Below are 21,421 nucleotides of genomic sequence, written 5' to 3'. Positions count from 1 at the left end.
ACCAGCGAAAAGGCCCATCCGCCTGCCCCCCTCGCCCGCCACGTGCCGCGCACCGCGCGCCGAACCCACGTGCGCCACGCCCCCTCCGCGTCACGGCCCTCCCACTCGCCAGGCCCGCGAAAGCCACCCGCCCACCGCCCCCCCGGCCCAACACCGCCTCGCGCCACCGGGCCCGCCCGCCCGCCCACAAACGGCTAAGAAAGGAGCCGACGACGCATTCCCGAACGCCCCCCCGGCCCCCGCCCATATTTACGGCGGGGGGGACGGGCTGCGGACCAAGTGAGCGTGAGCAGAGCGCGACTCATCAGGACAGAAACAGAGGCGGCGATGAGGAAGGCGGCGGTGGCGGCGGTCGCGGCGGCGGCGGCGGTGGGCGTGGCGCTGCTGGCGCGGCGCCAGATGCGGGAGGCCAAGCGGTGGGGCCGCGCCGAGGCCGTGCTGCGGGGCCTCGAGGAGCGCTGCGCGGCCCCGCCGCCCCGGCTGCGCCAGGTGGCCGACGCCATGGCCGTCGAGATGCACGCCGGCCTCGCCTCCGAGGGCGGCAGCAAGCTCGGGATGATCATCAGCTACGTCGACTCCCTCCCCACGGGGTAACGCGCGCTCCTTCCTCTCCCTCTGCTTTGCTTGGATTGGGACGTCCGCCGGGGCAGAGGCTTGGGAGATTCCCTTGCCCTTGCCCTGCCTAATTCGTTCGGCTGGAGCCAGTGTGCCTCGAGCGAGCGTCGTCAGGTCCAATGGATCTGCCCTTGTTTTTTCCTCCGTCCGTTCCTGCGAGACAAAAGAAAACGAAGAAGAGAAGCAGTCACACTAGGGATTTTTGTCGCTGCCTAGCGCCTGGGTTGCTCCGCGGTTGCGGGATTGCTGTCGGCGGCCCCTCCTCTAACGTGTTGTGCTAGAAATGGGCTGCAGGGTAAGGCTCCTGATTCAGTGAAATGGGCAAGATTCTGTCTGTAGATTTGACCGTTTTAAGGTAGTGGCCGTGCTACTGTTGTGATGATGATCTGTCTACAGCTTCTGTACCAACTGAGCATGTATGTGCATCTCAAAACAACAACAACAACAACAACAACAAAAACTGGGCATGCTTGTGTAACCGAGGAAAACATGCTACTCTTTTCAGCGTTATTAATAGATTGAGGCAAATTTGTCGCCGGGCTTAGAAAAATGAGGGACATTTGTTTGCATTATCACTTATATTGTGTGATTTTAGGAGGGAGGAAGACTGCCACTTGCCAGTTAATTCTTGGAACTTCGCTCGTGTAGGCTATGGTTGGATGGATGTGCCAACCTTATTGAGTCACTGATCATATCGTTACTGCAAGATGTAGACACACTGTTCTTTACTTGAAACCGAACAGGACTAAGGTTGTTAGTCGTTCTGGACTGCCTTGCAACTTTTAAGTGAAATGTTTCTGAAGGTCTATTGGTCTTATGGTGTATAAGGTCAAGCAATTTTTAGTCGTCTGCTGTGGTGGTTACATTTAATCCTGTAGTTCTTATGGTGAATTGCAGCACATACATTTGATGGTCTTTCTGTATTTTTCTGTTAAACACTATACAAAGGGTATCTTATACTAACAAGTGCCATAAACTTAATATGTGGAGCTGCAGCCTCCAGTGAATCATCGAACCATTTCATGCAGTTGTACTCCCTCTGTAAACTAATATAAGAGCGTTTAGATCACTACTTTAGTATTCTAAACGCTCTTATATTAGTTTACGAAGGGAGTACTTTGCATTTATATATCTAATATGTCGAGGGCCACATTGGCAGGCAAGAGAAGGGGCTATTTTATGCACTTGACCTTGGAGGGACAAATTTTCGCGTTTTACGTGTTCAACTAGGAGGCAAGGAAGGGCGAGTTGTGAAGCAAGAATGTGATGAGCTCTCAATCCCGGCACACTTAATGACTGGGACCTCGCAAGTAAAACTGTTCCATAGTCGGTTTTGCACCCTTTCTGATCAATGTATAAGTATGTCACATGTCATGTTTTTTTCAGGAACTATTTGATTTTATTGCCGCTGCTTTGGCAAAATTTGTTGCCTCAGAGGGTGAAGACTTTCATCTTCTTGAGGGAAGGCAAAGAGAACTTGGTTTTACTTTCTCTTTTCCAGTAAAGCAGTCTTCAATTGCATCCGGAACTCTTATCAAGTGGACTAAGGGTTTTTCTATTGATGAAACGGTTAGTTCTTGTTATGGGGTCAACTCATACACACCCCACAGATTAATATTATACTCTTAACAATGGCTGACAAGACTTGACCTGTCACTGGAAACATATGCTGTTTACTCAAAATTATGCCTGTATCACCTATGGTTGTTGAAACTTACAAATTTATCTGGAACATAATAGTTACTGCATTGCTGTGAAGTCAGGTAGGCGCAGATGTGGTGGCTGAATTAAGCAGTGCTCTAGACCGTCAGGGGCTTGATATGAAAGTGACAGCATTGGTTAGTTTCTTTGCTGTGAAAGAGACATGATAATTTGTGCTATATATCCTGTATCCGAACCCCAACGATTATCTTTTCTATAACCTGACATGTACCCACATGATCTTATGTAGGTAAATGATACTATAGGAACATTGGCTGGGGGCAGATATGATGACAATGATGTCGTTGCTGCTGTAATTCTGGGTACAGGTACCAATGCAGCATACGTGGAACGTGCAAATGCAATTCCTAAATGGCATGGCCTCCTTCCCAAGTCAGGAGATATGGTGAGTGTTATTGTGCTTCACAAGGCAAAAACTACAGATGTTCAAAAAATGTATGGTGATGCCAAAAGAAAATACTGCCTCCGTCCCAAAAAGGTTGTCTAGTGTTAGATACATCCGTATCTAGACAAATCTAAGACAAGCTTTTCGGGACGGAGGTAATCGATGATAGTGAAAAACTGGAGAAGAAACAACATGTCGTCTGTAATTATCAAAATTCATGTTGCTTGTACATGCTTAGTCTATTCCTAAGATTGAGATAGTTGTCAGGACTGTCATGAGTTTTGTGATTTGTCACAGGTAATAAATATGGAATGGGGGAACTTCAGATCGTCCCATCTTCCTTTGACTGAATTTGATCAAGCATTAGATGCAGAAAGCCTGAATCCTGGTGAACAGGTCTCATACTAAAGAGATACATCTTGTTGTTTTCTTTCATTGCTGGCTATAACTAATTTTCTTTTTGTAGATTTATGAAAAGCTGATCTCTGGTATGTATTTGGGGGAAATTGTAAGAAGAGTCTTGTTAAAGATGACTGAAGAAGCTTCTCTTTTTGGTGATGATATACCACCAAAACTAAAGATCCCATTTATTCTTAGGTACGCGTAGTCTCAACTCGATTTTGCCAGCATACTTCAACAGATCTGGCCTGTTTCATAATAAAGTATGGAACACAGATAAGCAGAAATGCTACAGTGTTTGTCTGCCCATGCTGAATTACGGTAGAAAGATAGATGAACTAAAACTGTAACCATGAAGACCCGCCCAAAAAAAAAAACTGTAACCATGAAGGCTGTATGGTCTAGGGCTAGAATTCTTGCATTGGTCCACTAATAAGCTCCCAGTAGAAATGCATTGGCAACATACTTGACATAGTAAAAAAGTTGCCAAGCATAACTTCATACCTGATTATTAGATTTACAGCAGTCCAGTCTTTAAAGAAGTCAGATAAATTCTGTCTGCCACCCACACCATTTTCCTGTGGGATATCTTTAGTTATATACCCAGAGAGTGAGAGCTTGAGATGATGTATCCAGGACGCCACATATGTCGATGATGCACCATGACACGTCATCTGATCTCAGAACAGTTGGAGCCAAACTGAAAGATGTCCTAGGGGTAATCTCCTTACCATTTCTCCCCATTTTAGCGCTTGTCTCAAATATTCCCTTCATGGTAACACTCAATTGAACACATCCAAATCCTTGATTTATTTTGCAGATCCAGGGCACCTCACTTAAAACGAGACGGCTAGTTGTGGCCGTATGCGACATCGTTGCAAAGCGTGGGGCGCGCCTTGCTGCTGCAGGGATACATGGGGTCCTCAAAAAGCTTGGACGGGACATCCCGGGCAGCGACAAGCACAGGACGGTTATTGCCATGGACGGCGGGCTCTACGAGCACTACACAATCTTCAGCGAAACCCTGGAGAGCACCCTGCGCGAGATGCTAGGGGAGGAAGTATCCTCCTCTGTTGTCATCAAGCTCGCGAACGATGGGTCAGGTATCGGGGCCGCCCTCCTGGCTGCAGCCCATTCTCAGTACCTCGAGGCCGAGGTCTGAGGAGCCTAGCCTGGATATGGATATAGATATATGTTGGGTTGTTCCTCAGGAGCAGTGATGCCGAGTCGCGCCAGGGTCCTGTCTGTGTGTAGCTGGAGCATCCATGGAGAGCTGTGTCTCTTAGTAAGTGGTAGCTCTGTAACTGTATAAATGCAGGAAGACGATTCTGTCCTCCAGCCAAAAATTTCGGCTCTCCAGAAATTTCAAACCAGTCAGACGCATTTTGTGACCTCAAGTGGATTGTTGCAACATCTCAACTGAATGGGCGTTATGGCAATATGAAGTGGCTCAAATTAGTTTCTTAGATTTGTCTAGTTGTCTTAGATTTGCCTAGATATGGATATACTTAACATAAAACATGTCTAGATACATCCGTATCTAGACAAATCTAAGACAACTAATTCGGGACGGAGCGGGTATACACAAAATTTATTTCTTTTTTCACACTTTTTTTGAAATAAATAGCGGGAGCAGCCCACCTCTTCTATTGTAAGAAATGAAGTGCCTCTTTTGGAACAAAGGAAAAATGTAAGAAAAAAGGCAGTAAGAATTTTAGACGATACAATTTCTACAGGAAAAATTCCTTTAGGCCTCGTTTGGCGGGAGGGGATTGAGGGGGTCGCCAAAGGATTAACCTCGCAGGGCCTAGAAACCTTCCTAATCCCTGATGGCCCATTTGTTTCGCTTGTTTTGCAAAGCCCAATCCCTTCCACCCCCCTTAGATCCCCTCCTATCCATGCGTCTCCCAAGCCTCGAGGGCACACGCAGGGAACGAGTCGAGCAAAGCGACGCCCTCATCACCACCGAGAGGAGGTGTCCCGCTGCCGGATTTGTCTGGAGGGGTTTGGGGGGTTCAAAGGGATTTGGGGGGATTGGGTCACCACCGAGAGGAGGTGTCCCGCCGTCGGATTTGTCTGGAGGGGTTTGGGGGGTTCAAAGGGATTTGGGGAGATTGGGTGGAAGAGATGGATTCACCAAATTCCCTGAAATCCCCACCTCTCAAAACCTCCTCAATCCCCTTCCGTCACATGAGGCCTTAGACCTCATTCGTGAAAGAAACCAAAATGTAGGATTTAGGAAATGTATAGGAAGTTGATAGGATGTCACTTGCCATCCTAAGGAATTGTTTTGTCTCGTTCCTATGTAAAAATAAGCTTTGAGTGAATGTGTAGATTCCTCCAAAAACACAGGAATGAATAGTATTCTTACAAAATTTCCGTACGCGTTTCCTACAAACCGAATGCATCTATAAGAAATTTTCCTTTGCAATTCTCGTCCCTATACTTTTTCTGTAAAAATCCTCCGAACCAAATAAGGCCTTAGTGTGATTCGCATCCCTAGATGGAATGTATCACTACAATTTCCAAGCTCCCAGGAATTGGAGGCCTGGGAGCGCTCGAGGTTTTTTTACGAGGTGGACCCCAATAGTCAATAGGTTGTGAGTTGGCCAAACATTTACTTCGTATCCCTTTTAGCAAAATTCACGAATACATGCGTACTCCTCTTGTCCTTTTATATTTTGTGTATTAGATTTGTATCAAGTCAAATACTATAAAGTTTGACAAAAATTATATTAGAAAATATCAATATCTGCAGTAACATATATATACTATGAAACTACATTTCTTAATGAATTTAACCATATTGATTTCTTATTGTGAATGTTAATATATTTTTCTATAAGTTTGATCAAACCAGAGATATTTTTCGGACAAAACTTATATGCAGACTAAAAAAGACCGGAGGGAGTAGGAGACAAATCGCAAAGCGGCAACGTCGCCTCAAAATTAAAATTCAAGGTTGGTTTTTCCTCCGCTTTCTTTATTTACGCCGGGGACGCTCCCTCTTGCGTGCTCCAGTATCCTCAACGTTGTTGTGGTTGCTTTGCTGCTAATCCTTGATCTGGAGGGAGGTTGATGCTGGTCAAGCACCTATCTCCCCATTATCCCTTTGTTGAACTCCGAGTTCACATGCTCGACCATCATGGGGTTTGCATTCAAGGGTATCTTCCCTTCTCATCCCAACTAGATTTAGTCCGTTCGCGTTCGAGTTTAGACGAAGAATCATTTGTTCGGGCTGCCGCACGGCCTGATTCCTCGGCGGGAGGGACTAAAGGCATGATTCTGGTGGCTAAGGAGTTCAGTTCCCTGCCATGGTCGGGCGCTGCGGGGGCGCAACGGAGGAGGGCCATGTCTTAAACAAGGGTGTCACCACGCGAGGGCGGGGGATCGCCGATGGCGAGCTTTGGCCACGGACACATGGAGACGAAGATGGGCTCGGGAGACACCACGAGAGCGAGATGGACCTGTCCATGTTCATCAGCAAGTTTTTCGAGAGCGGCAGTGGACGAGGCAGGGACTCGCGCGACAGCAGCGGCAACAAGCTCGGTGGGCTCCCCAACCTTGCCGACAAGATATCGATATGTTGCTCAGTGAAAATGAAGAAACACGTCAAATATCCCAACAAACAAACAAACAGCGTAAAATATCCACAATACAAGCATGAAAAATACAGTTCATCTATGAAAACGGCGCAACAAGGCGCGCGTTATCCACTAGTTACCTCTATTCCTAAATATAAGTTGTTGGAGGAGTAGGCATTAGCGGCATTATGATGATGGCATGAACGCGTTGACTGATGGACGTGACAGAGATGGATCATGCATGGGCGGTAGGCTACCATCATACGGATTATTGGATCGTGGATCTAATGGTCAGCCTTGTTCAGTGCGAGTTTTGTAGAAAACCTCCAAACATTTCTGTCCACGTCCGGTGATGCTATTGGCCTTGGTGCCCCGTATCACCGTAGCATCTAAGGTGCGGTAGCACTTCCCGTAGGCCATATACAAAAATACAAACCGTAAACGAGGTTCAGATCACAATCAGGAGTATTTTTTTAGCACAGTACAAACACAGACGCTCACACATACGTATCAATACTCACTTCTGTGAACACATGCACGCACACTCTACCCGAGCACCTCCGAGAGACTGCACATACACCACACCTCCTACGGTGGTTGCCAAAGCTCCGAGTGAACCTGAAATAGGCCATGGACTAGGATCTACCAAATGATAAGAATGCCTCTGAGATTCAATCATAAACCACTTTGCCCCGGTTGTATGTAAACGCCCCTTCACCCCCATCCGCGAAAGTGGTAAAAATATTCACACAACTAAATATTTCACATCTAAATATATTACGGATATTACTGGAGAAACTACAAATATCCACACAACTAAATATTTGACATCTATATATATTACGAAATATTATCAAGCAACTAAAAGTATTCCCACACCTTAACATCTAAATATGTTATGGATATTACCGAGCAACTACAAATATTCACACAACTAGATATTGACATCTAAACATATTATCGAATACTACCGGAACAATTATGACAGAGAAAATGTCAGTTGAATTTTACCCTTGAAGCGTGTGAAGCAACGATGAACGGCGGCCTTCAATCACCGAAGCCGGAGCCGGAGCATCCACCACACTGCCGGAGCCTCCACCACCTCCACCTCCACCACCACCACTGCCACCACCACCTCCACCAAAATGGTAACCATCACCACCATGAGCTACCCCATCACTAGATCGGGGTCTCCCTTGCCTCCCCCAACTCTCTAGAATACATCTACAGTGGAAAAACCCCAAGAAATGGGCTAAGTTTTGTGTACAAATTTGTGTATTTTTGGGTAAGAGAGAAGAAGAAGAGAAGAGGAGGAAGAAAGGTGGCCACGCAGGGGTGGGGATGGGGGCCGCGCACTGGCCGACTGGGCTTGTCGGCTGCGCACTGGCCGACTGGGCCTGTCGGCCGGGGCCCAGACGACTGCATGCTGCCAGGCCGAGCGGGGAGCGGGCGACGTGGCGTAGCCTATCGCCGGCCGCCACGTGGCCGAAAAGACACTTGTCGACCGCCCACTAGCCGACCGGGCGCTATCGGCTGTCCGTTGTTGTGCAACCCACCAGAGCCAATCGGCTGCGGGTCGACCAATGCTGTATTATTTTTTAAAAAAAATTCGGCGTAATATTTCTAAAAATTAAATAAAAATGTATTATTAAAAAATTAGCCAACTATACCACAAAAATATATATTCAAATAACTTTTAAAGAACTATTTTTCTTTCCTTCTGAATATATGCTCTTATCGATATCAGACTGAGAGATATACAAGCAAGCCAACTATACTTCCAGTTACCAGCCTACTTAATTTGAATTAGGCCATAACTTACAGCTTAGAAGCAATTATGAAACGGCTTGTGGTGGTGGATATCTGTAGTTTCCGCTTGCGCAAGGTCTGAAGAAGGGTTCGACCATTTTGAGCCTATTGTATGCAGATTTTTCCTATATTTCTGCATGAGCCTGTTTTCAAGAGATGAACCCGTGACCTCGTGGTCACAAAGCAACAACTTTACCGCTCCTCCAAGGATGCCCTTCCTGCGTTATAACTAAGAGAAAGAGATTTTTTTTCCCAGGAAAATACCAACATATATAAAAGATCCGAATTAGGTGAAAATTGAGAAAGAAACTGATTTTGTTTCCAGAAAACTTGTGGTCAAAATAAACCAGCGAAACAGTGTGGAGCATATCTACGTTCCTATTGGCAGATGGAAATTTTCTTGACGCATGCGCTTGTTTCCAGAAAATGTGGAAAAAAAATCATAGAGAAAGAAAAGTCCACCGTGTGTGCTGGTGGTGCCGTGTCGCACTCCCAACTCTGGTGGTGCCGCATCAACAAAGCAGTTGTGCATCTGTCATCGTGTTCGGACGTCAGGCAAACCGCACCGCCTCTGATGAAGACGACAAGCCTCACGCCGGATCTATGCATCATTTGGGCAGACACAGTGGATTTTTGACGGAAGATGTATGACTGCTACCGTCGAGTGGCCTCCTTTCGGGCGCGGCGGAGCGCAAGTTGGAAGGCCGTCTCCTCCTTAGAGCCGCTTGAAACGAGCTCCGGGTCAACAGATCTGAAGGTGTAGGATTCGGATCCGCTGCCCGCCATGCCGGAGAAGGTGGGAGGTCGTCGGATGGGAGCTTGTGGGTGGAGGGGGCTGGACTGGAGGAGAGTGAAGTGGAGTGAAATACGGCTAGGGTTCCGACCGGAGTGTGGATAGGGTCCCACTTATGCGGGGTATCAGATAGGCCAGCATGGGCTGGATCCAACATGGCGGGCGTGCCGGGGTACGTCCAAGCTTCCCCATATCCGTCTCAGATATGAGCTGGATACGAGGAATGCCAGTCAGTCTGGTCATTCGGGATTAAAATGGGGTGTTCGGTTGGGTGTCAATTTTTTATCCGAATACACGGAACAGGTAGCAATTTTTCGTCCGGGTACACCGGACAGCCGTCCAGGCGTTTGAGACGGGTATCTGCGGTTCGGTTATAGATGCTCTTATTGGCAGATGAAAATTTTGTTGACGCATGCGCTTGTTTCCAAAAGATGTGGAAAAAAGAAAGAAATGGACTCGTGGAGAAAGAACAGTCCACCGCGCGAGTGCTGGCGGTGCCCTGCGCGCCGCACTCCCAGCTCTATATAATGCTCCCTGCAGCAAAAGGCCATTCCCATCAAAAGCAGTTCAGTTCAGTCACAGGCAGCCTCTCGATCGCCGCCAAGTCGCCACGCTTCCCGTTGCATACACCACATCATCATCTCCAAAGATGGCCGGACGCATGGCGCTTGCGGTGGTCCTGCTGAGCGCGGCGGCTGCCGCGGCGGCGGCGCAGTCGGCGTCGAACGTGCGCGCCACCTACAACTACTACAGCCCGGAGAAGATCAACTGGGACCTCAACGCCGCCAGCGCCTAGTGCGCCACCTGGGACGCCGGCATGTCGTACGCCTGGCGCTCCAAGTACGGCTGGACGGCCTTCTGCGGCCCCGCCGGGCCGACCGGCCAGGCGTCCTGCGGCAAGTGCCTCCTGGTAAGTTACCAGGAATATCTTTTCTCAAGCGTCCGTCTTCCTTCCTCTTGTCTCGTGTGGGCTTGCTGCTAGAACGACGTTCCCCTGTGATGTGACCCTGCGCGTGTAGGTGACGAACACGGCGACCGGCGCGCAGATCACGGCGAGGATCGTCGACCAGTGCAGCAACGGCGGGCTGGACCTGGACTTCGACACGGTGTTCAGCAAGATCGACACCGACGGGCAGGGGGTCGCCCAGGGCCACCTCACCGTCAACTACCAGTTCGTTGACTGCGGCGACAACTGATTAATTAATTAACCGGTGCTCAAGCGCTACGGTAAAAAAGAAGCTGCAAATAAAAGTAGTGATGTGCTATTTGCATTGATGCACTTCGTAATAAATAAAGTGGAATGAACTGGAGGTGATTGTTGAAGTATTCTTACCGAGGAACTATGCAAAGTCAATGAGACCGGCCAAATTTCCTTTCCGCGGACACGGACATAGAAGGCGGCCATCCAACGCTACCCATATACATATCAATAATTATTTAACTAATCAGATGAAATTCATGCAAACACGGTAGATTTTATACAAACGGAACGGAAACATTTATATTTTAGACATATTTTACTATGAAGGTAAAATCATGTGCACGTACGATCGCGTGGAGCTCCACTCCCACAAGACGAATACACTACACTAGTTTACGATCGGCCGCGACGGATCCCTTTATCTTCCTCATGTCTGGCAGCCCGCTCATCGGACTGCCAGGAGCCCCGGGGGTACATTCTTCCCCCGCATCTTCCTTGTGCCCGGCTGCGCTGCTCACCAGAGTGGCAAAGAGGGTGCTTCAACCGGAGTGGAAGGGGGGGGGGGTACTTCAGCCGGAGGATAAGGGTGCCTACTCCGCTTCGATGAAGCTGAGGCGAGGGTCAGCGTTGGTCTGCACTGAACAGGGCAAGTCGTCGATTGTGCATGCCGGCGGTGGCTTTCCAGGGACCCAAGTGGCGGCGTCTCCCGTGTTCTACTTTTTCTCGATATTGATGGCGGACGCGGACGCGGGGGCCACCAACTCGTCGATTTCCGCATCTTTCTCCGTCGATCGGGCGCGGTTCCGCATATGTTGACGGGGGATGGCACGACGTCTGGCCTCATCCATGGCAGCCACAATGCCCGTTCCACTGTGCTCTCCTGCGTGCCTACTTGGAGTAACTTGCCACTTCTCTGTGAGCTGTAGCGGCGAGTTCCTAAACCACACACCGGCTTGGAGCGGTAATTTGCTCCGTCGGGCTAGGCGATGGAGGTGGAGCAGCGGGTTGCCTGGCTTGTATCCGGCGGGTTCGACGGGCCACCCAGCCGGCTTTTATGCCGGAGAACTGCTCTTGCTGCTCGTCGGATGCCATCGAAAGGATGGAGAAAATGGTGGAAGGGGGAGATGGGGAGCAGGCGGAGTGGTGCGATTCTTGTCCGGTGTCTGACCTCCTTTAAATAGTCGGCTGACGGCAGGAGTTTGCCCGACGTTGTGGTTAACACCGACCCGCTCATGAACGAATGTGTGACCAGAGTAGGTTCCTCGGCACATGCGCAGATTTAATGGAGACGTTTGAATGCGGTCAGGAAGCGTGTTCAGCCAGGCGTGCAGCGGGCAGTGACCTTGGCCGGCGCATCGCTTCAATGGCAGAGGCAGTGAGAGGTCGCGTCCGCTCTGGGCCGACTTCAATGTGGAGCAGCCGCTCCACAACAGCATGAATGCGAGGAGCTGTCACCAGGCGGGAATGCGCGCGGGCAAGGAGGATAGTTTGGGGTGGGCCATGGTGGTCAGAAGTGGGCGTGGCTGTTGTCCGAACGCCCACAAAGCCCCCCCCCCCTCACGTTTTTCTCCAGCTTTGCGGAAGAAAGTGTGTCTGGACCGCCCTGCAGACCGATATAGGACCGCCTTGCAGGGCACAACACGTCCGACCGCATGATCCAAACGTATGCGAGCGATTTGAGGATCGGTGTTGGAGATGCACTTACTACTCCCAAGTATGCCTAGGGGGTCTAATGAGTAAAATATGCTAATGACCCCGCACACTCGTGCTAATGCTTCCTGGACGCGACCCTAAGACAGCCCATTGCACGAATCTTGAAAAAAGTGGATGAACAGTATAAGGGGTGTGGACACCCAGGAGTAGCCAAACCTTTCCGTTAGAAGAAGCATTGCATCGTCGGCAATGGCTTACCTGCCCTCCCTACACCTCCACCGCACAGCGAACCCAAAATCAGAAGCGCGCGAGCATTTCCTCCCGGCACTGGTCGTCCCACCCCCACGTCGAAGATCTACTCAAGCCTGCTCCCTGCGGATAGATGAGTGGGAGGGGGGAAGGGGCTACTACAAAAAAAAATGGCATAGTTGGTCGATCACACAATTCGTGATTCGGTACGAGTGGACACAAAGTCCGCATCGAGATCCGTGCACGCAGAATGGACGGCAAGCAAATTTTAGACCGAAGATTCACAAATACCCGCACGAATCTCAAAGCGACGTCCCCCGTGCCCTCATGTCCCGTGTCCACTCGCTTTGAGATTCGTGCGGGTATTTTAGTCTGGAAACCGCGACGCCGACGCGCACAGCCGCAAGGGTTTCAAATCCACCCCCTTCCCGACCGTTGGCCACCACCATCCTCCCTCGCCCTCTCCCCTCTCTCCGGGCAATCAATCCAATCCGATGCAGAAGAGCCAGGGACCCAAGTCGACGGCGCGGCGGCGCCCCCTGCGCGTCCTCTCCGGCAACCGGACGCCCCACCCGGCGCCGCCCGGATCCCTCCGCCGCAAGCCCCCCGCCGCCGCGGCCGCTCCCCCCTCCGCCGCCGCCGCCACCGCCGCCGCCGAGCCGGCGCTCGACCGCCTCCTCCTCGCCAGCTCCGCCCTCGGCGGCCTCGTCAACCAGGTCGACCCCTCCCTCCGCCCTTCGCTCGAAACCCTCGTAGCGCATTTTTTCCCCGTCTCGTTGGGTAGGTAGGTTAGCGATGCGAAGCGCCGTGTGATTCGTTCGACCTTTGGGCGGTGGTGCCATGGATCGATTCGATCCGATCCGATGCTCGTCTGGATGGGGTTGGGTGGGCTCCGTTGCTCGGGGCATCCTGCTAGGATCTCGTATTCCTGGAATGGATAATACTGTACGGGCCAACCTCCGTGGCGATTTGGGGCAGCGAATTCATTCCTGGTGATGTCTGCAGTCACGACAACGTATGTGGTTGGGTTTGCGTACTGGTGTTTGTATAACCGAAGGCAGTGGATGTGGGAAATCTGCATCCCATCTGGAACCCTGTCATGGTGTGTGTGTGCCTCGTAGAGTGTCCTTCCTACGATTCTGAATTGTTATCATCACTGGTCTGGACTGATATTGGATGGAAGAGCAGTTTCTGCAAATAAAATAAACAGAGAGATTGTATATATTTATGTCTGCCGACTGAAACTTTAGTCACTTGTTTTATGTGGAATTGATTAGTAGTACCTTACTGTATGTGGATTGAATCTTAGTCTCTTGTTGTTTGTCCTTGTCGGTTAAGTTGTAGATAGATCTTTACTTTTAGAGCTTGCCAATCTGGTGGTTCTTATAATGTTCTCGTGTTTTTGCCCCTCAATCAGATTGACAAATTGGTCTCCAGCGCCCTCCAATGCCAGACTATATCCAGAAGAGGGGAACAAGAGATAGAATCCTTCAGTTGCTTCTTGTCAGACACTAATTCTTCTTTGAAGGTGGTCACCGTCATCGAGTCTTTCATTCTTTCTGAAGCTAATAAGACATGAGCATGAGCCCTTTATGCTTTCAGCTCTCATCATCACTCATTTTGTTCTTATGCAGCTATGGGCTTCCAGACTTAAGCAAGCGCTTGAAGCTTCGCCAGCCAAAAGTGAAAATGCCTCAAAGCACACCATGGAGACCTGTTCAAAATCTGCTGCAAAAGGGACTGACAAGTTGTTTCCTAGCAACAGCATCTTACCTCCAGCAGGCCCGGCAGTATCACCTTCACAAGACTTGGTCTGCAGCAGCAGCAACAACTTACCAGAGACTGACCTGATTGTCTCGCCTTCACCTCTTGTTTCATGGCGTACCGGGGCATGCATGGTCGACAGTGGGAAGCAGTTATTTCTCTTGACACCATTGCCAAAATCAAAAGCACGCTCATCCATGTGCCCAAAATCATCAAAAGCACAGTTGACGACAACTGCCAGCATGGATGAGCTGAATCTTCCCAATTTACCTGTTTGGAAACTAACCATTTCTGATGACAGCAGCCCTGATCTGGAGCAAAGTGTGAAAGGAAAGGAAGCAAGGGCTGGTGTCGCGACACCTCATCCTAGCAAAGCAAAGAAAAGCTCATCAGAAGACAACCTATTTTCGCCTTTTAGCTTCTCAATTCAGAAGAGCAGGAGAGCACCACTGCCTACTCCATGCCCGAAGACAGCATTGCGAGGTAAGCAACATGTGTTCTCACCGATATCGGAGGGCTCAAGTAAGGATGACATTCTCAGTGCTGGACCGGTTGAGAGTGACAAACCACCATCTGGAGGCTCTGATGAGATGCTGTCTGATGAGAAGGATCTGGCATCAAGATATCCAGACCTGTATGGGTTTAATCAACCTGCCGGAGACAGGCGCCGAAGGGAAGAAGCCGATGTGGCACTTGATTGGTTCTTGTCGCCCCTCAAGACCTGCGTGCTAATGGATCCAAGTCCAACAGATGATAAGCCCGTTCCCCTTCCAGCAAAGCATAACAAATCCTTGATAGAAAGTCCTTGGGAAGGTTGGGAACGCAATAATAAGCTGGAGGGAAGACGGAAACTTTCAGATTGCAACCCTGTCCAAACTCTGTCGGTGCATAGCAAGGCCTTGGTTGGTACTCCCCTGAGAGGCCTGGAAAGCAATAACCTGAAGGGAAAGCAGGAGCTTCCAGATGACAAACTCATCCAGACCCCAGCAGTGCATAGCAGGGCCTTGGTTGGCACTCCCTGGAAAGGCCTGGAAAGCACCAACCTGAAGGGAAGGCACGCCGGCGAAACCACTCTCAAGAAGGAGCTCTGGGCAAGATTCGAGGCGGTCTCGACCAACGAGCTGCACCTAGACAGGTCAGTCTTCCAGAAGCAAGATGGGAGGAGATTCATCGACATGCTCGAGGAGGCTGAATGATTCAGAGTAGCAGCAGGGAGGGCACTTGTTTCTTTCTGGCGCTGTAGCTGTGGGATTGGAGACTGAAACCCATCCCTATTGTCTATAACGGTCTCCATAAATCATGTATGAGTGCCCAGAGCCAAAACTGCAGTGGTAAATGGATCAGCAACGGGTTCCGAGTCTCGCGGGCTCTCGCCGCCTTGTGTTCAATAAGATTGGCCGTGTCACAAAAAATATGCATTTTGTACTGATTATCTTGTGCATTTTGCGATGCGAAAACTGTTGTTGTGTAGACATGGGCAGTGTTGAACTGTCGATTCATCCCAGTCACAGGGTGTTTGTTCTATACTACAAGGAAATCGGTGGCTAATAAAACATACTGCTAAAAAGGCTTGATGTGCTTTTCTGGGTGATTTATTTATGCGCTTTACGTCGTTCCGAGATGTGCCACAACAAGCATGGTTGATATGCAGTTAATCTTACTAGATTCCCGTCTAGCTCAGTTGAAAGAGCTCTTGCTTTGATATTTTGAGGCAAAACCTGGGAAGAAAACTGATGCTGCAAAGTGGCCGGTGCCGCTTAGCATCAGTTAACATGATTTATCGTGAAATCAATCGAAGGTCACGTTGGTTAACTGCAACATAGTATAACAGAAGTCTTTTATTACGAGATAACTTTAATTCTAGAAAAGCCATGCAAATGAACGAGTATTATTTACTCCCCCCCGTTCTGAAATGTTTGAAGTTTTAACTTTTTCCTAGGTCAAACTTTTTAAGATTTGATCAAGTCTATAGAAAAATATGCAAACATCTATAACACCAAATTAGTTTCATTGGATTCATTCATAATGAAGTATATTTTGGAACAGAAAAAGTATAACTTCGAATCTGTGGCTGATGTTCAATACCAAGTCCTAACTTGTTAAACTAACGGTATATCTAACCGGTGAACGTTCGCTGGGAGGGAGCTCCTGGCAAACGGCCTAAAAGCTGTTGGATCATGATCAAACGCATGCCAATTAAGAAAAAAAGACTACACTGCGTCACTAGCATTTTTTTCCCTTCCATACGTGACAAATCCCTCAAAATTGCATGGCAATTTTAGTTATGTTGGCATTGCAACTGGGGTGTTGTCCGCAGCAAATGTTCGCCAGATAAACGGGTCCCAAACTAATTGGAGTGGTACAGGCTGACCATGTGTCAACCTGCTTTCAGGTACTTGCAGTATTCCAGGTGATCAGCTTCACTTCTTTTGGCTAGCCTGGGAAAGAAGAATGTAACTGGTTCCATTCCAAATAGGCCTAGCTCAGTGAAGCAGCAGCAAGCCCGTCTAGCTCAGTTGGTAGAGCGCAAGGCTCTTAACCTTGTGGTCGTGGGTTCGAGCCCCACGGTGGGCGCATGCCATTGTTTTTTTTAACTATTTTTACACCTCACAGAACAGATTGCCTAGTGCCAGCTTTTTTACCTTTGAGTTTACCTTTGAATGATACTGCTTTCCGCTGTTATTTACAACAACAATGAAGAATTGGCTATCAACAAATTTCGTTTCGTGGCCGGCAAAAAATTACAACCCTCCATTCCCCCTCTCTCTCCCTCCCCCAACCTAGTGGCACCAGCTGCCATACATACGGTCACACCCAACTATCGAGTCACAGAAGCCCGTCCATCCCGGTGAACCTCCGTCACACAGCATCCATCGCCCATGTAACCGGCTTCACGGCCCGCCTCCGCGAGCTCGATTTCTTCTCCTTTTTCCGCTTCACGACAGGCTTCTTCGACGGGGGAGCTCTCCTGCTGCTACCCGGTCTGATTTTCCGCGATGGTTCGACGGCGATGGGAGGCGTGTTCCTGCCGGACGCGATCATCTGCTCTAGCAGCTCCCTGTGGTATGCCTGGTGAAATGTCGACGACAAGAGAGGTAAATCATGAGATTAACAAGAGCCCATGTGCTCAGTAGTTGAGACGTGCGGGTAACCGCAAGGTGGGTGTTCATGCAACAAGTGCTCCGTGGCCAAAGATGGAATCGGGGAAGATGTAGTACCTGGACAACAAAGTTGCGCCTTTCGCAGTCCAGGAACATCTGGGGCATCCAGCCGACTTTAGCCCTTATTTTGTCCCGGACGGTGCTGAAGCTGATTTGATCTCTGGCGGTGAAACGGTCAACTTCATTGAACCAAAGACATGTGAAGAGGTTCGAGATGGGGACGTGTTCTCTGATGATCACACAGCCTTCCGGGACGTCTGCACACAATGCAAAAGGCAAAGATTGATGTCTGAGAATGAGAAACCAAACAGGGCATGAATGATGCATGATTTACACTCCGGTGAGTTCACTGACCACTTGTGATAGGAAGCTTGGCGGGAGAATAATGTGTTAGGCCCTCATTTCTGTAAAAATCTATTTGTTCATCGATTGATGCATTGTCGTACTTTCCAGCAGCTTTATTAGCTTCTGCTTCTTCATACACATCAAAACGTCTGTAGTGCCGAGATATCGCAAAACTAGAATTCTTTCTCCACAGAAACCTGATTGGTAGAATAAACAGTCAGGCTCAACAGTACATGTGACAGGAGCATCAGGGACAATAGATGCGCAAGATAACAGTTGGATGTATGCAATTTCGATACTACAATGAGGATAAATCGGGCCATTCTCTAACCCCACTGATTTAAATATGTCAGGCCCACATTTGATACAAGACTAAATATTTGGCAGATTTTAGTTTAAAAAAATACTATTTGGCAGATTTTTCACCTTTAGAACAGACTCACCAAGAAATAACACATAATAAATCAAGCTCTTTACAACAAGCATACCCCTCTTAAGCAGCAAAATAAGGATCTACAACAAGCTTTCTCCTTAAGAACAGACTCACCAAAAATAACACATAATAAACCAAGCTCTTTACGTCAACCATACCTCTCAAGCAGTAAATAAGGATCCACAACAAGCTGAAGCTTTGCGTCTATCCAAACTGAAAATCTTACATTTGGAAATAGCCTATGGAGCAGAAGCTTGGGAATCTGCACCAATAAAGTATTTGGTCATTCAACATGCTCATTACAATGTATAGATACAGATAAACTTGTCGTAGGGCATTAATTGCTAGATTTCTTCAATTGAACTACTTAAAATGCTGGAACTAAAACCTCCTAGAAGAATACTCATTTAGACATCAGGTCATAAACTTACAATCTCTTGCATGATGACAAGTGGTCTCAACGACCAAGCTCATAGGCTATAAAATGGTCCCAAAACTGAAACGGAGTAAGGTTTAAGGAACCAGGTAAAGGCAAATCAGCAATTCATCAGATTCTGAATCTCTGGTAAACTGGTTAAAATATGAGACAACTGAAGACAAAGGCATGTTTTGCACAGTAGCCCCTCAACAAATTTGCCATGCATACGATCACCTTACAGACCTCACTTGCTTTGTTCATGTAGTTAATATTTGATTTAAGTATTTAATTTATCATGAATTGATATGATGTGTTCATATTGTGACTGCATGTTCAAGTAGAAAGTAGCTGGCAAAGGTTACTGTTCATAAGAAAGGCACCTTCCCCGTGCGCCTTGGATCTTCATAAGGGAGGTTCCGAACAACCACTAGCCTCCATAAGCCAACTTTATTATCTTTGTACAGTGAGCTGGAATTCTTGACATAAGTCATTGTTTCTTCGTCTACAAACATATAAAAACACACATTTGCCTTTGACAGTTCACTGACATTCCTTGGATGTTGTATCATATCATAGTTCCCTGGACAACGGTATCAAATTGTGAGCAGATAATTGAGTGCAATAAAGGTTACAACTATTGGTCAACAGTGCTAGTTACCGAAAATGGCTGAAGCTACAACAAGCTCGCGGCATTGCTCCATTTCTAGCAGATCATCATCACTGATGTCAAATCCGGTACCTTGGCCAGGTTTCTTTCCTCTAACAAATCTGATAAAACAGCGCAAACAATGTCAATCGGTATTCACATTTCAGAGTTCAAAGACTTTTGGACAAGCTAGGGACTTAATCTGGAATTCTGGAACTGCATATGCATGTAACATACCCACAGTGGACAGTCATCGAATTGGTAATGTCAAAAGATTTATTTCTCTGCTCCAGAGATAGATGCCCTCCAAATGCAGAGCCCGGATTTGAGAAATTTGCAGTGACGCTGTCTTCCAAGGCATAATCTAAGTTTTCAAGGACAGGAGATGGCGAAGCTTGTACAGGGATCAGAGCAAATGCCTGATCTACCAAGACATAGCAAACAGGGCATGCTGCAGGGAGGGTGAGAAGAGATCAGACGACAAGGTACATTATTGGGACAAAAAAATTTGTAATGCTAAGTACTCCCTCCGTTCCTAAATATAAGTCTTTTTAGAGATTTCAATGTGGACTACATACGGATGTATATAGATGTACTTTAGAGTTTAGATTCACTCATTTTGCTCCGTCTGTAGTCTGTAGTGGAATCTCTAGAAAGACTTATATTTAAGAACGGAGGGAGTAGAAAAAAAAATGTAAAGAACTAAGCTTACGTCGAGGCCCAGTTCGTTTCTTATCAAACAGGATAGGAGGAACTGCAAAACCTTCACAAGGATGATTTGTAAAGTTTCCAGGTGAAAGATGAAGCCGATTTGGATGCTCGAATTTGTTGTGGTCATTGGACATCATCAGAGGCCTTGTCGTGCTGGGGTATACAGAATTCTGGATGGCATTCGTGACTTCGTAGTTGCTAGCAATGATAATTGAAGAAGTATTGTCATCTGAAAAATGATCATAGAAAACAAAACAAAAAAAACAATTAAGGTCAGTGACCATACCTTGTGACACCATTTATATTGTATTATAAAGCAACATTTTTTTGAATTATTAACTCTTGGGCAGAATACATGTTGGAATATTCCCTAAGAAAAGCGTGGCACATTAGCTGCAGGTACCCTGTAAGGTTTTGATCAGCAAACGAGTTTGATATCTGGACAACAATTTGATTATTTCATTCGGTTACAGGTGGGTGAGGTCATCTAAGACTGGACCTACAAAAGCTGAGCGGAGCTAAACCCTGCCCATTTGAAATGAATGTTTCAGACCTCGAGAACTATGACAAGCATGAACCAAAATGGGTAGAACAGTAGCAAGTGGTCAGCAGCTACCTACAGCGTCAAACGATAGAGAAGAATACTAAAGACGTGGGGAGGGTCACACAATCTGCACGGACAACATTCTACTATTGTTTAACTTTAAACCATACGAAATTCCCAAAACCAATCGAATTTTACAAACGCCAGCCGCGTGACCCGAACAAGCTGCAGAACATTTCGCTGCGGCCAGGAGCGGAGAGCGGAAAATCCAGACCAAAGTCAAAGGGGATTACCTTTGACGACGGCGAAGAGGGAGCAGAAGAGCGCGGCGGAGGCGACGGCGAGCAGCAGGAGCAGGCCGGCCCCGCGGCGGCCGACGAGGCGCAGCGCGCGGTGCAGCAGCTGCAGGCGCTCCTTGTCCCCGCCGCCGGCGCCGGCGCCGGCGCGCAGGCCCCAGCCCCGGGCTTTCCTCCCGCCGGGGACTGCGGCGCCGGCGCCCGGCGCGGGCAGGGTGCCGCAGCTCCCCGTGCGCAGCCCCAGCGAGGCGGCGCCGCTCATCGCCTCCTCCCCCGCCCCTCCGCCCCCCGCATCCCCTCGATGCCCAGATCGCGCGCGGCCCAATCAGATCCGCGGAGGGCCGATGGCTCCCTCGGCGAAGCCGCCCGCGCGCAGAGGAGCTTGGCCACTTAACGCGCGAGCGGGCGATCCGGGTGGGTGGGGATTAGGCGCGCGGCGCGGTGGCGGTGGCGGCGACGGGGCGACGATTCGCTCCGGAATTGGTAGGTGTGCGTCGCCCGCGAGCGAGCATGTGATCCTCCCTTCCCTCTGAATGGAAGCGCGTGGGCAGGGCTTGGGGATGGGCAGACCAGACGAGGCGAGACGACGGTTCCTCCCTCCTTCCTTCCCAATCCCACTGCCCCACCCGCACTGGTGTGCAGGTGTGGTCTCCCTCTCTCTCTCTCGTCGTCGTCGCCTGCCGCCTTGGCCTT

At 48.7% G+C, this 21,421-nt stretch overlaps 3 protein-coding genes, 1 non-coding gene and 1 pseudogene across 4 annotated transcripts; 4 read left to right on the top strand and 1 right to left on the bottom strand.

Annotated features, from left to right (window-relative positions):
* The first annotated feature begins 312 nt into the window (after positions 1-312).
* On the top strand, positions 313-4,566 carry LOC119349153 (hexokinase-2). The gene is made up of 9 exons (XM_037617162.1): positions 313-590; positions 1,775-1,925; positions 2,002-2,184; positions 2,379-2,453; positions 2,567-2,722; positions 3,020-3,118; positions 3,189-3,319; positions 3,758-3,839; positions 3,942-4,566. Exons 1-9 carry the CDS (start codon positions 328-330, stop codon positions 4,281-4,283), a joined length of 1,482 nt encoding a protein of 493 aa, XP_037473059.1. The 5' UTR covers positions 313-327; the 3' UTR covers positions 4,284-4,566.
* Positions 4,567-9,901: 5,335 nt separating this feature from the next.
* LOC119310241 lies at positions 9,902-10,582 on the top strand (annotated as a pseudogene).
* Positions 10,583-12,904: 2,322 nt separating this feature from the next.
* Positions 12,905-15,603, top strand: LOC119349152. Its single transcript, XM_037617161.1, has 3 exons — positions 12,905-13,126; positions 13,828-13,938; positions 14,045-15,603. Exons 1-3 carry the CDS (start codon positions 12,905-12,907, stop codon positions 15,368-15,370), a joined length of 1,659 nt encoding a protein of 552 aa, XP_037473058.1. The 3' UTR covers positions 15,371-15,603.
* Positions 15,604-16,675: 1,072 nt separating this feature from the next.
* On the top strand, positions 16,676-16,748 carry TRNAK-CUU. Its single transcript has one exon. It is a non-coding gene; the product is annotated as a tRNA-Lys (tRNA).
* A 75-nt stretch (positions 16,749-16,823) lies between these two features.
* On the bottom strand, positions 16,824-21,005 carry LOC119349151. Its single transcript, XM_037617160.1, has 9 exons — positions 20,726-21,005; positions 19,890-20,117; positions 19,415-19,628; positions 19,190-19,299; positions 18,912-19,111; positions 18,272-18,375; positions 17,690-17,877; positions 17,393-17,592; positions 16,824-17,243 (listed from the first exon to the last, which is right to left on the bottom strand). The coding sequence occupies exons 1-9, from the start codon at positions 20,988-20,990 to the stop codon at positions 17,034-17,036; spliced, it is 1,719 nt and encodes a 572-aa protein (XP_037473057.1). The 5' UTR covers positions 20,991-21,005; the 3' UTR covers positions 16,824-17,033.
* Positions 21,006-21,421: the final 416 nt, after the last annotated feature.

This window comes from Triticum dicoccoides, chromosome 1B (genome assembly GCF_002162155.2).
Source record: "Triticum dicoccoides isolate Atlit2015 ecotype Zavitan chromosome 1B, WEW_v2.0, whole genome shotgun sequence".
Classification (NCBI taxonomy): domain Eukaryota; kingdom Viridiplantae; phylum Streptophyta; class Magnoliopsida; order Poales; family Poaceae; genus Triticum; species Triticum dicoccoides.
Note: the sequence above shows the minus strand (reverse complement) of the source record. Positions and strands in the feature narration are given on the sequence as shown.

What these genes read in the sequence shown, in the direction of transcription:
- LOC119349153 (XM_037617162.1), top strand. Translation starts at nt 328, where the DNA reads ATGAGGAAGGCGGCGGTGGCGGCGGTCGCGGCGGCGGCGGCGGTGGGC. An exon ending in TAATGACTGGGACCTCGCAA is followed by an intron (nt 1,926 to 2,001) that starts GTAAAACTGTTC and finishes TGTTTTTTTCAG; the next exon opens with GAACTATTTGATTTTATTGC. An exon ending in GTTTTTCTATTGATGAAACG is followed by an intron (nt 2,185 to 2,378) that starts GTTAGTTCTTGT and finishes CTGTGAAGTCAG; the next exon opens with GTAGGCGCAGATGTGGTGGC.
- LOC119349152 (XM_037617161.1), top strand. Translation starts at nt 12,905, where the DNA reads ATGCAGAAGAGCCAGGGACCCAAGTCGACGGCGCGGCGGCGCCCCCTG. An exon ending in TCGGCGGCCTCGTCAACCAG is followed by an intron (nt 13,127 to 13,827) that starts GTCGACCCCTCC and finishes CCCCTCAATCAG; the next exon opens with ATTGACAAATTGGTCTCCAG. An exon ending in ACACTAATTCTTCTTTGAAG is followed by an intron (nt 13,939 to 14,044) that starts GTGGTCACCGTC and finishes GTTCTTATGCAG; the next exon opens with CTATGGGCTTCCAGACTTAA.
- LOC119349151 (XM_037617160.1), bottom strand. Translation starts at nt 20,990, where the DNA reads ATGAGCGGCGCCGCCTCGCTGGGGCTGCGCACGGGGAGCTGCGGCACC. An exon ending in CCTTATTTACTGCTTGAGAG is followed by an intron (nt 17,878 to 18,271) that starts GTATGGTTGACG and finishes TCTACCAATCAG; the next exon opens with GTTTCTGTGGAGAAAGAATT. An exon ending in CAAGCTTCCTATCACAAGTG is followed by an intron (nt 17,593 to 17,689) that starts GTCAGTGAACTC and finishes CATTGTGTGCAG; the next exon opens with ACGTCCCGGAAGGCTGTGTG.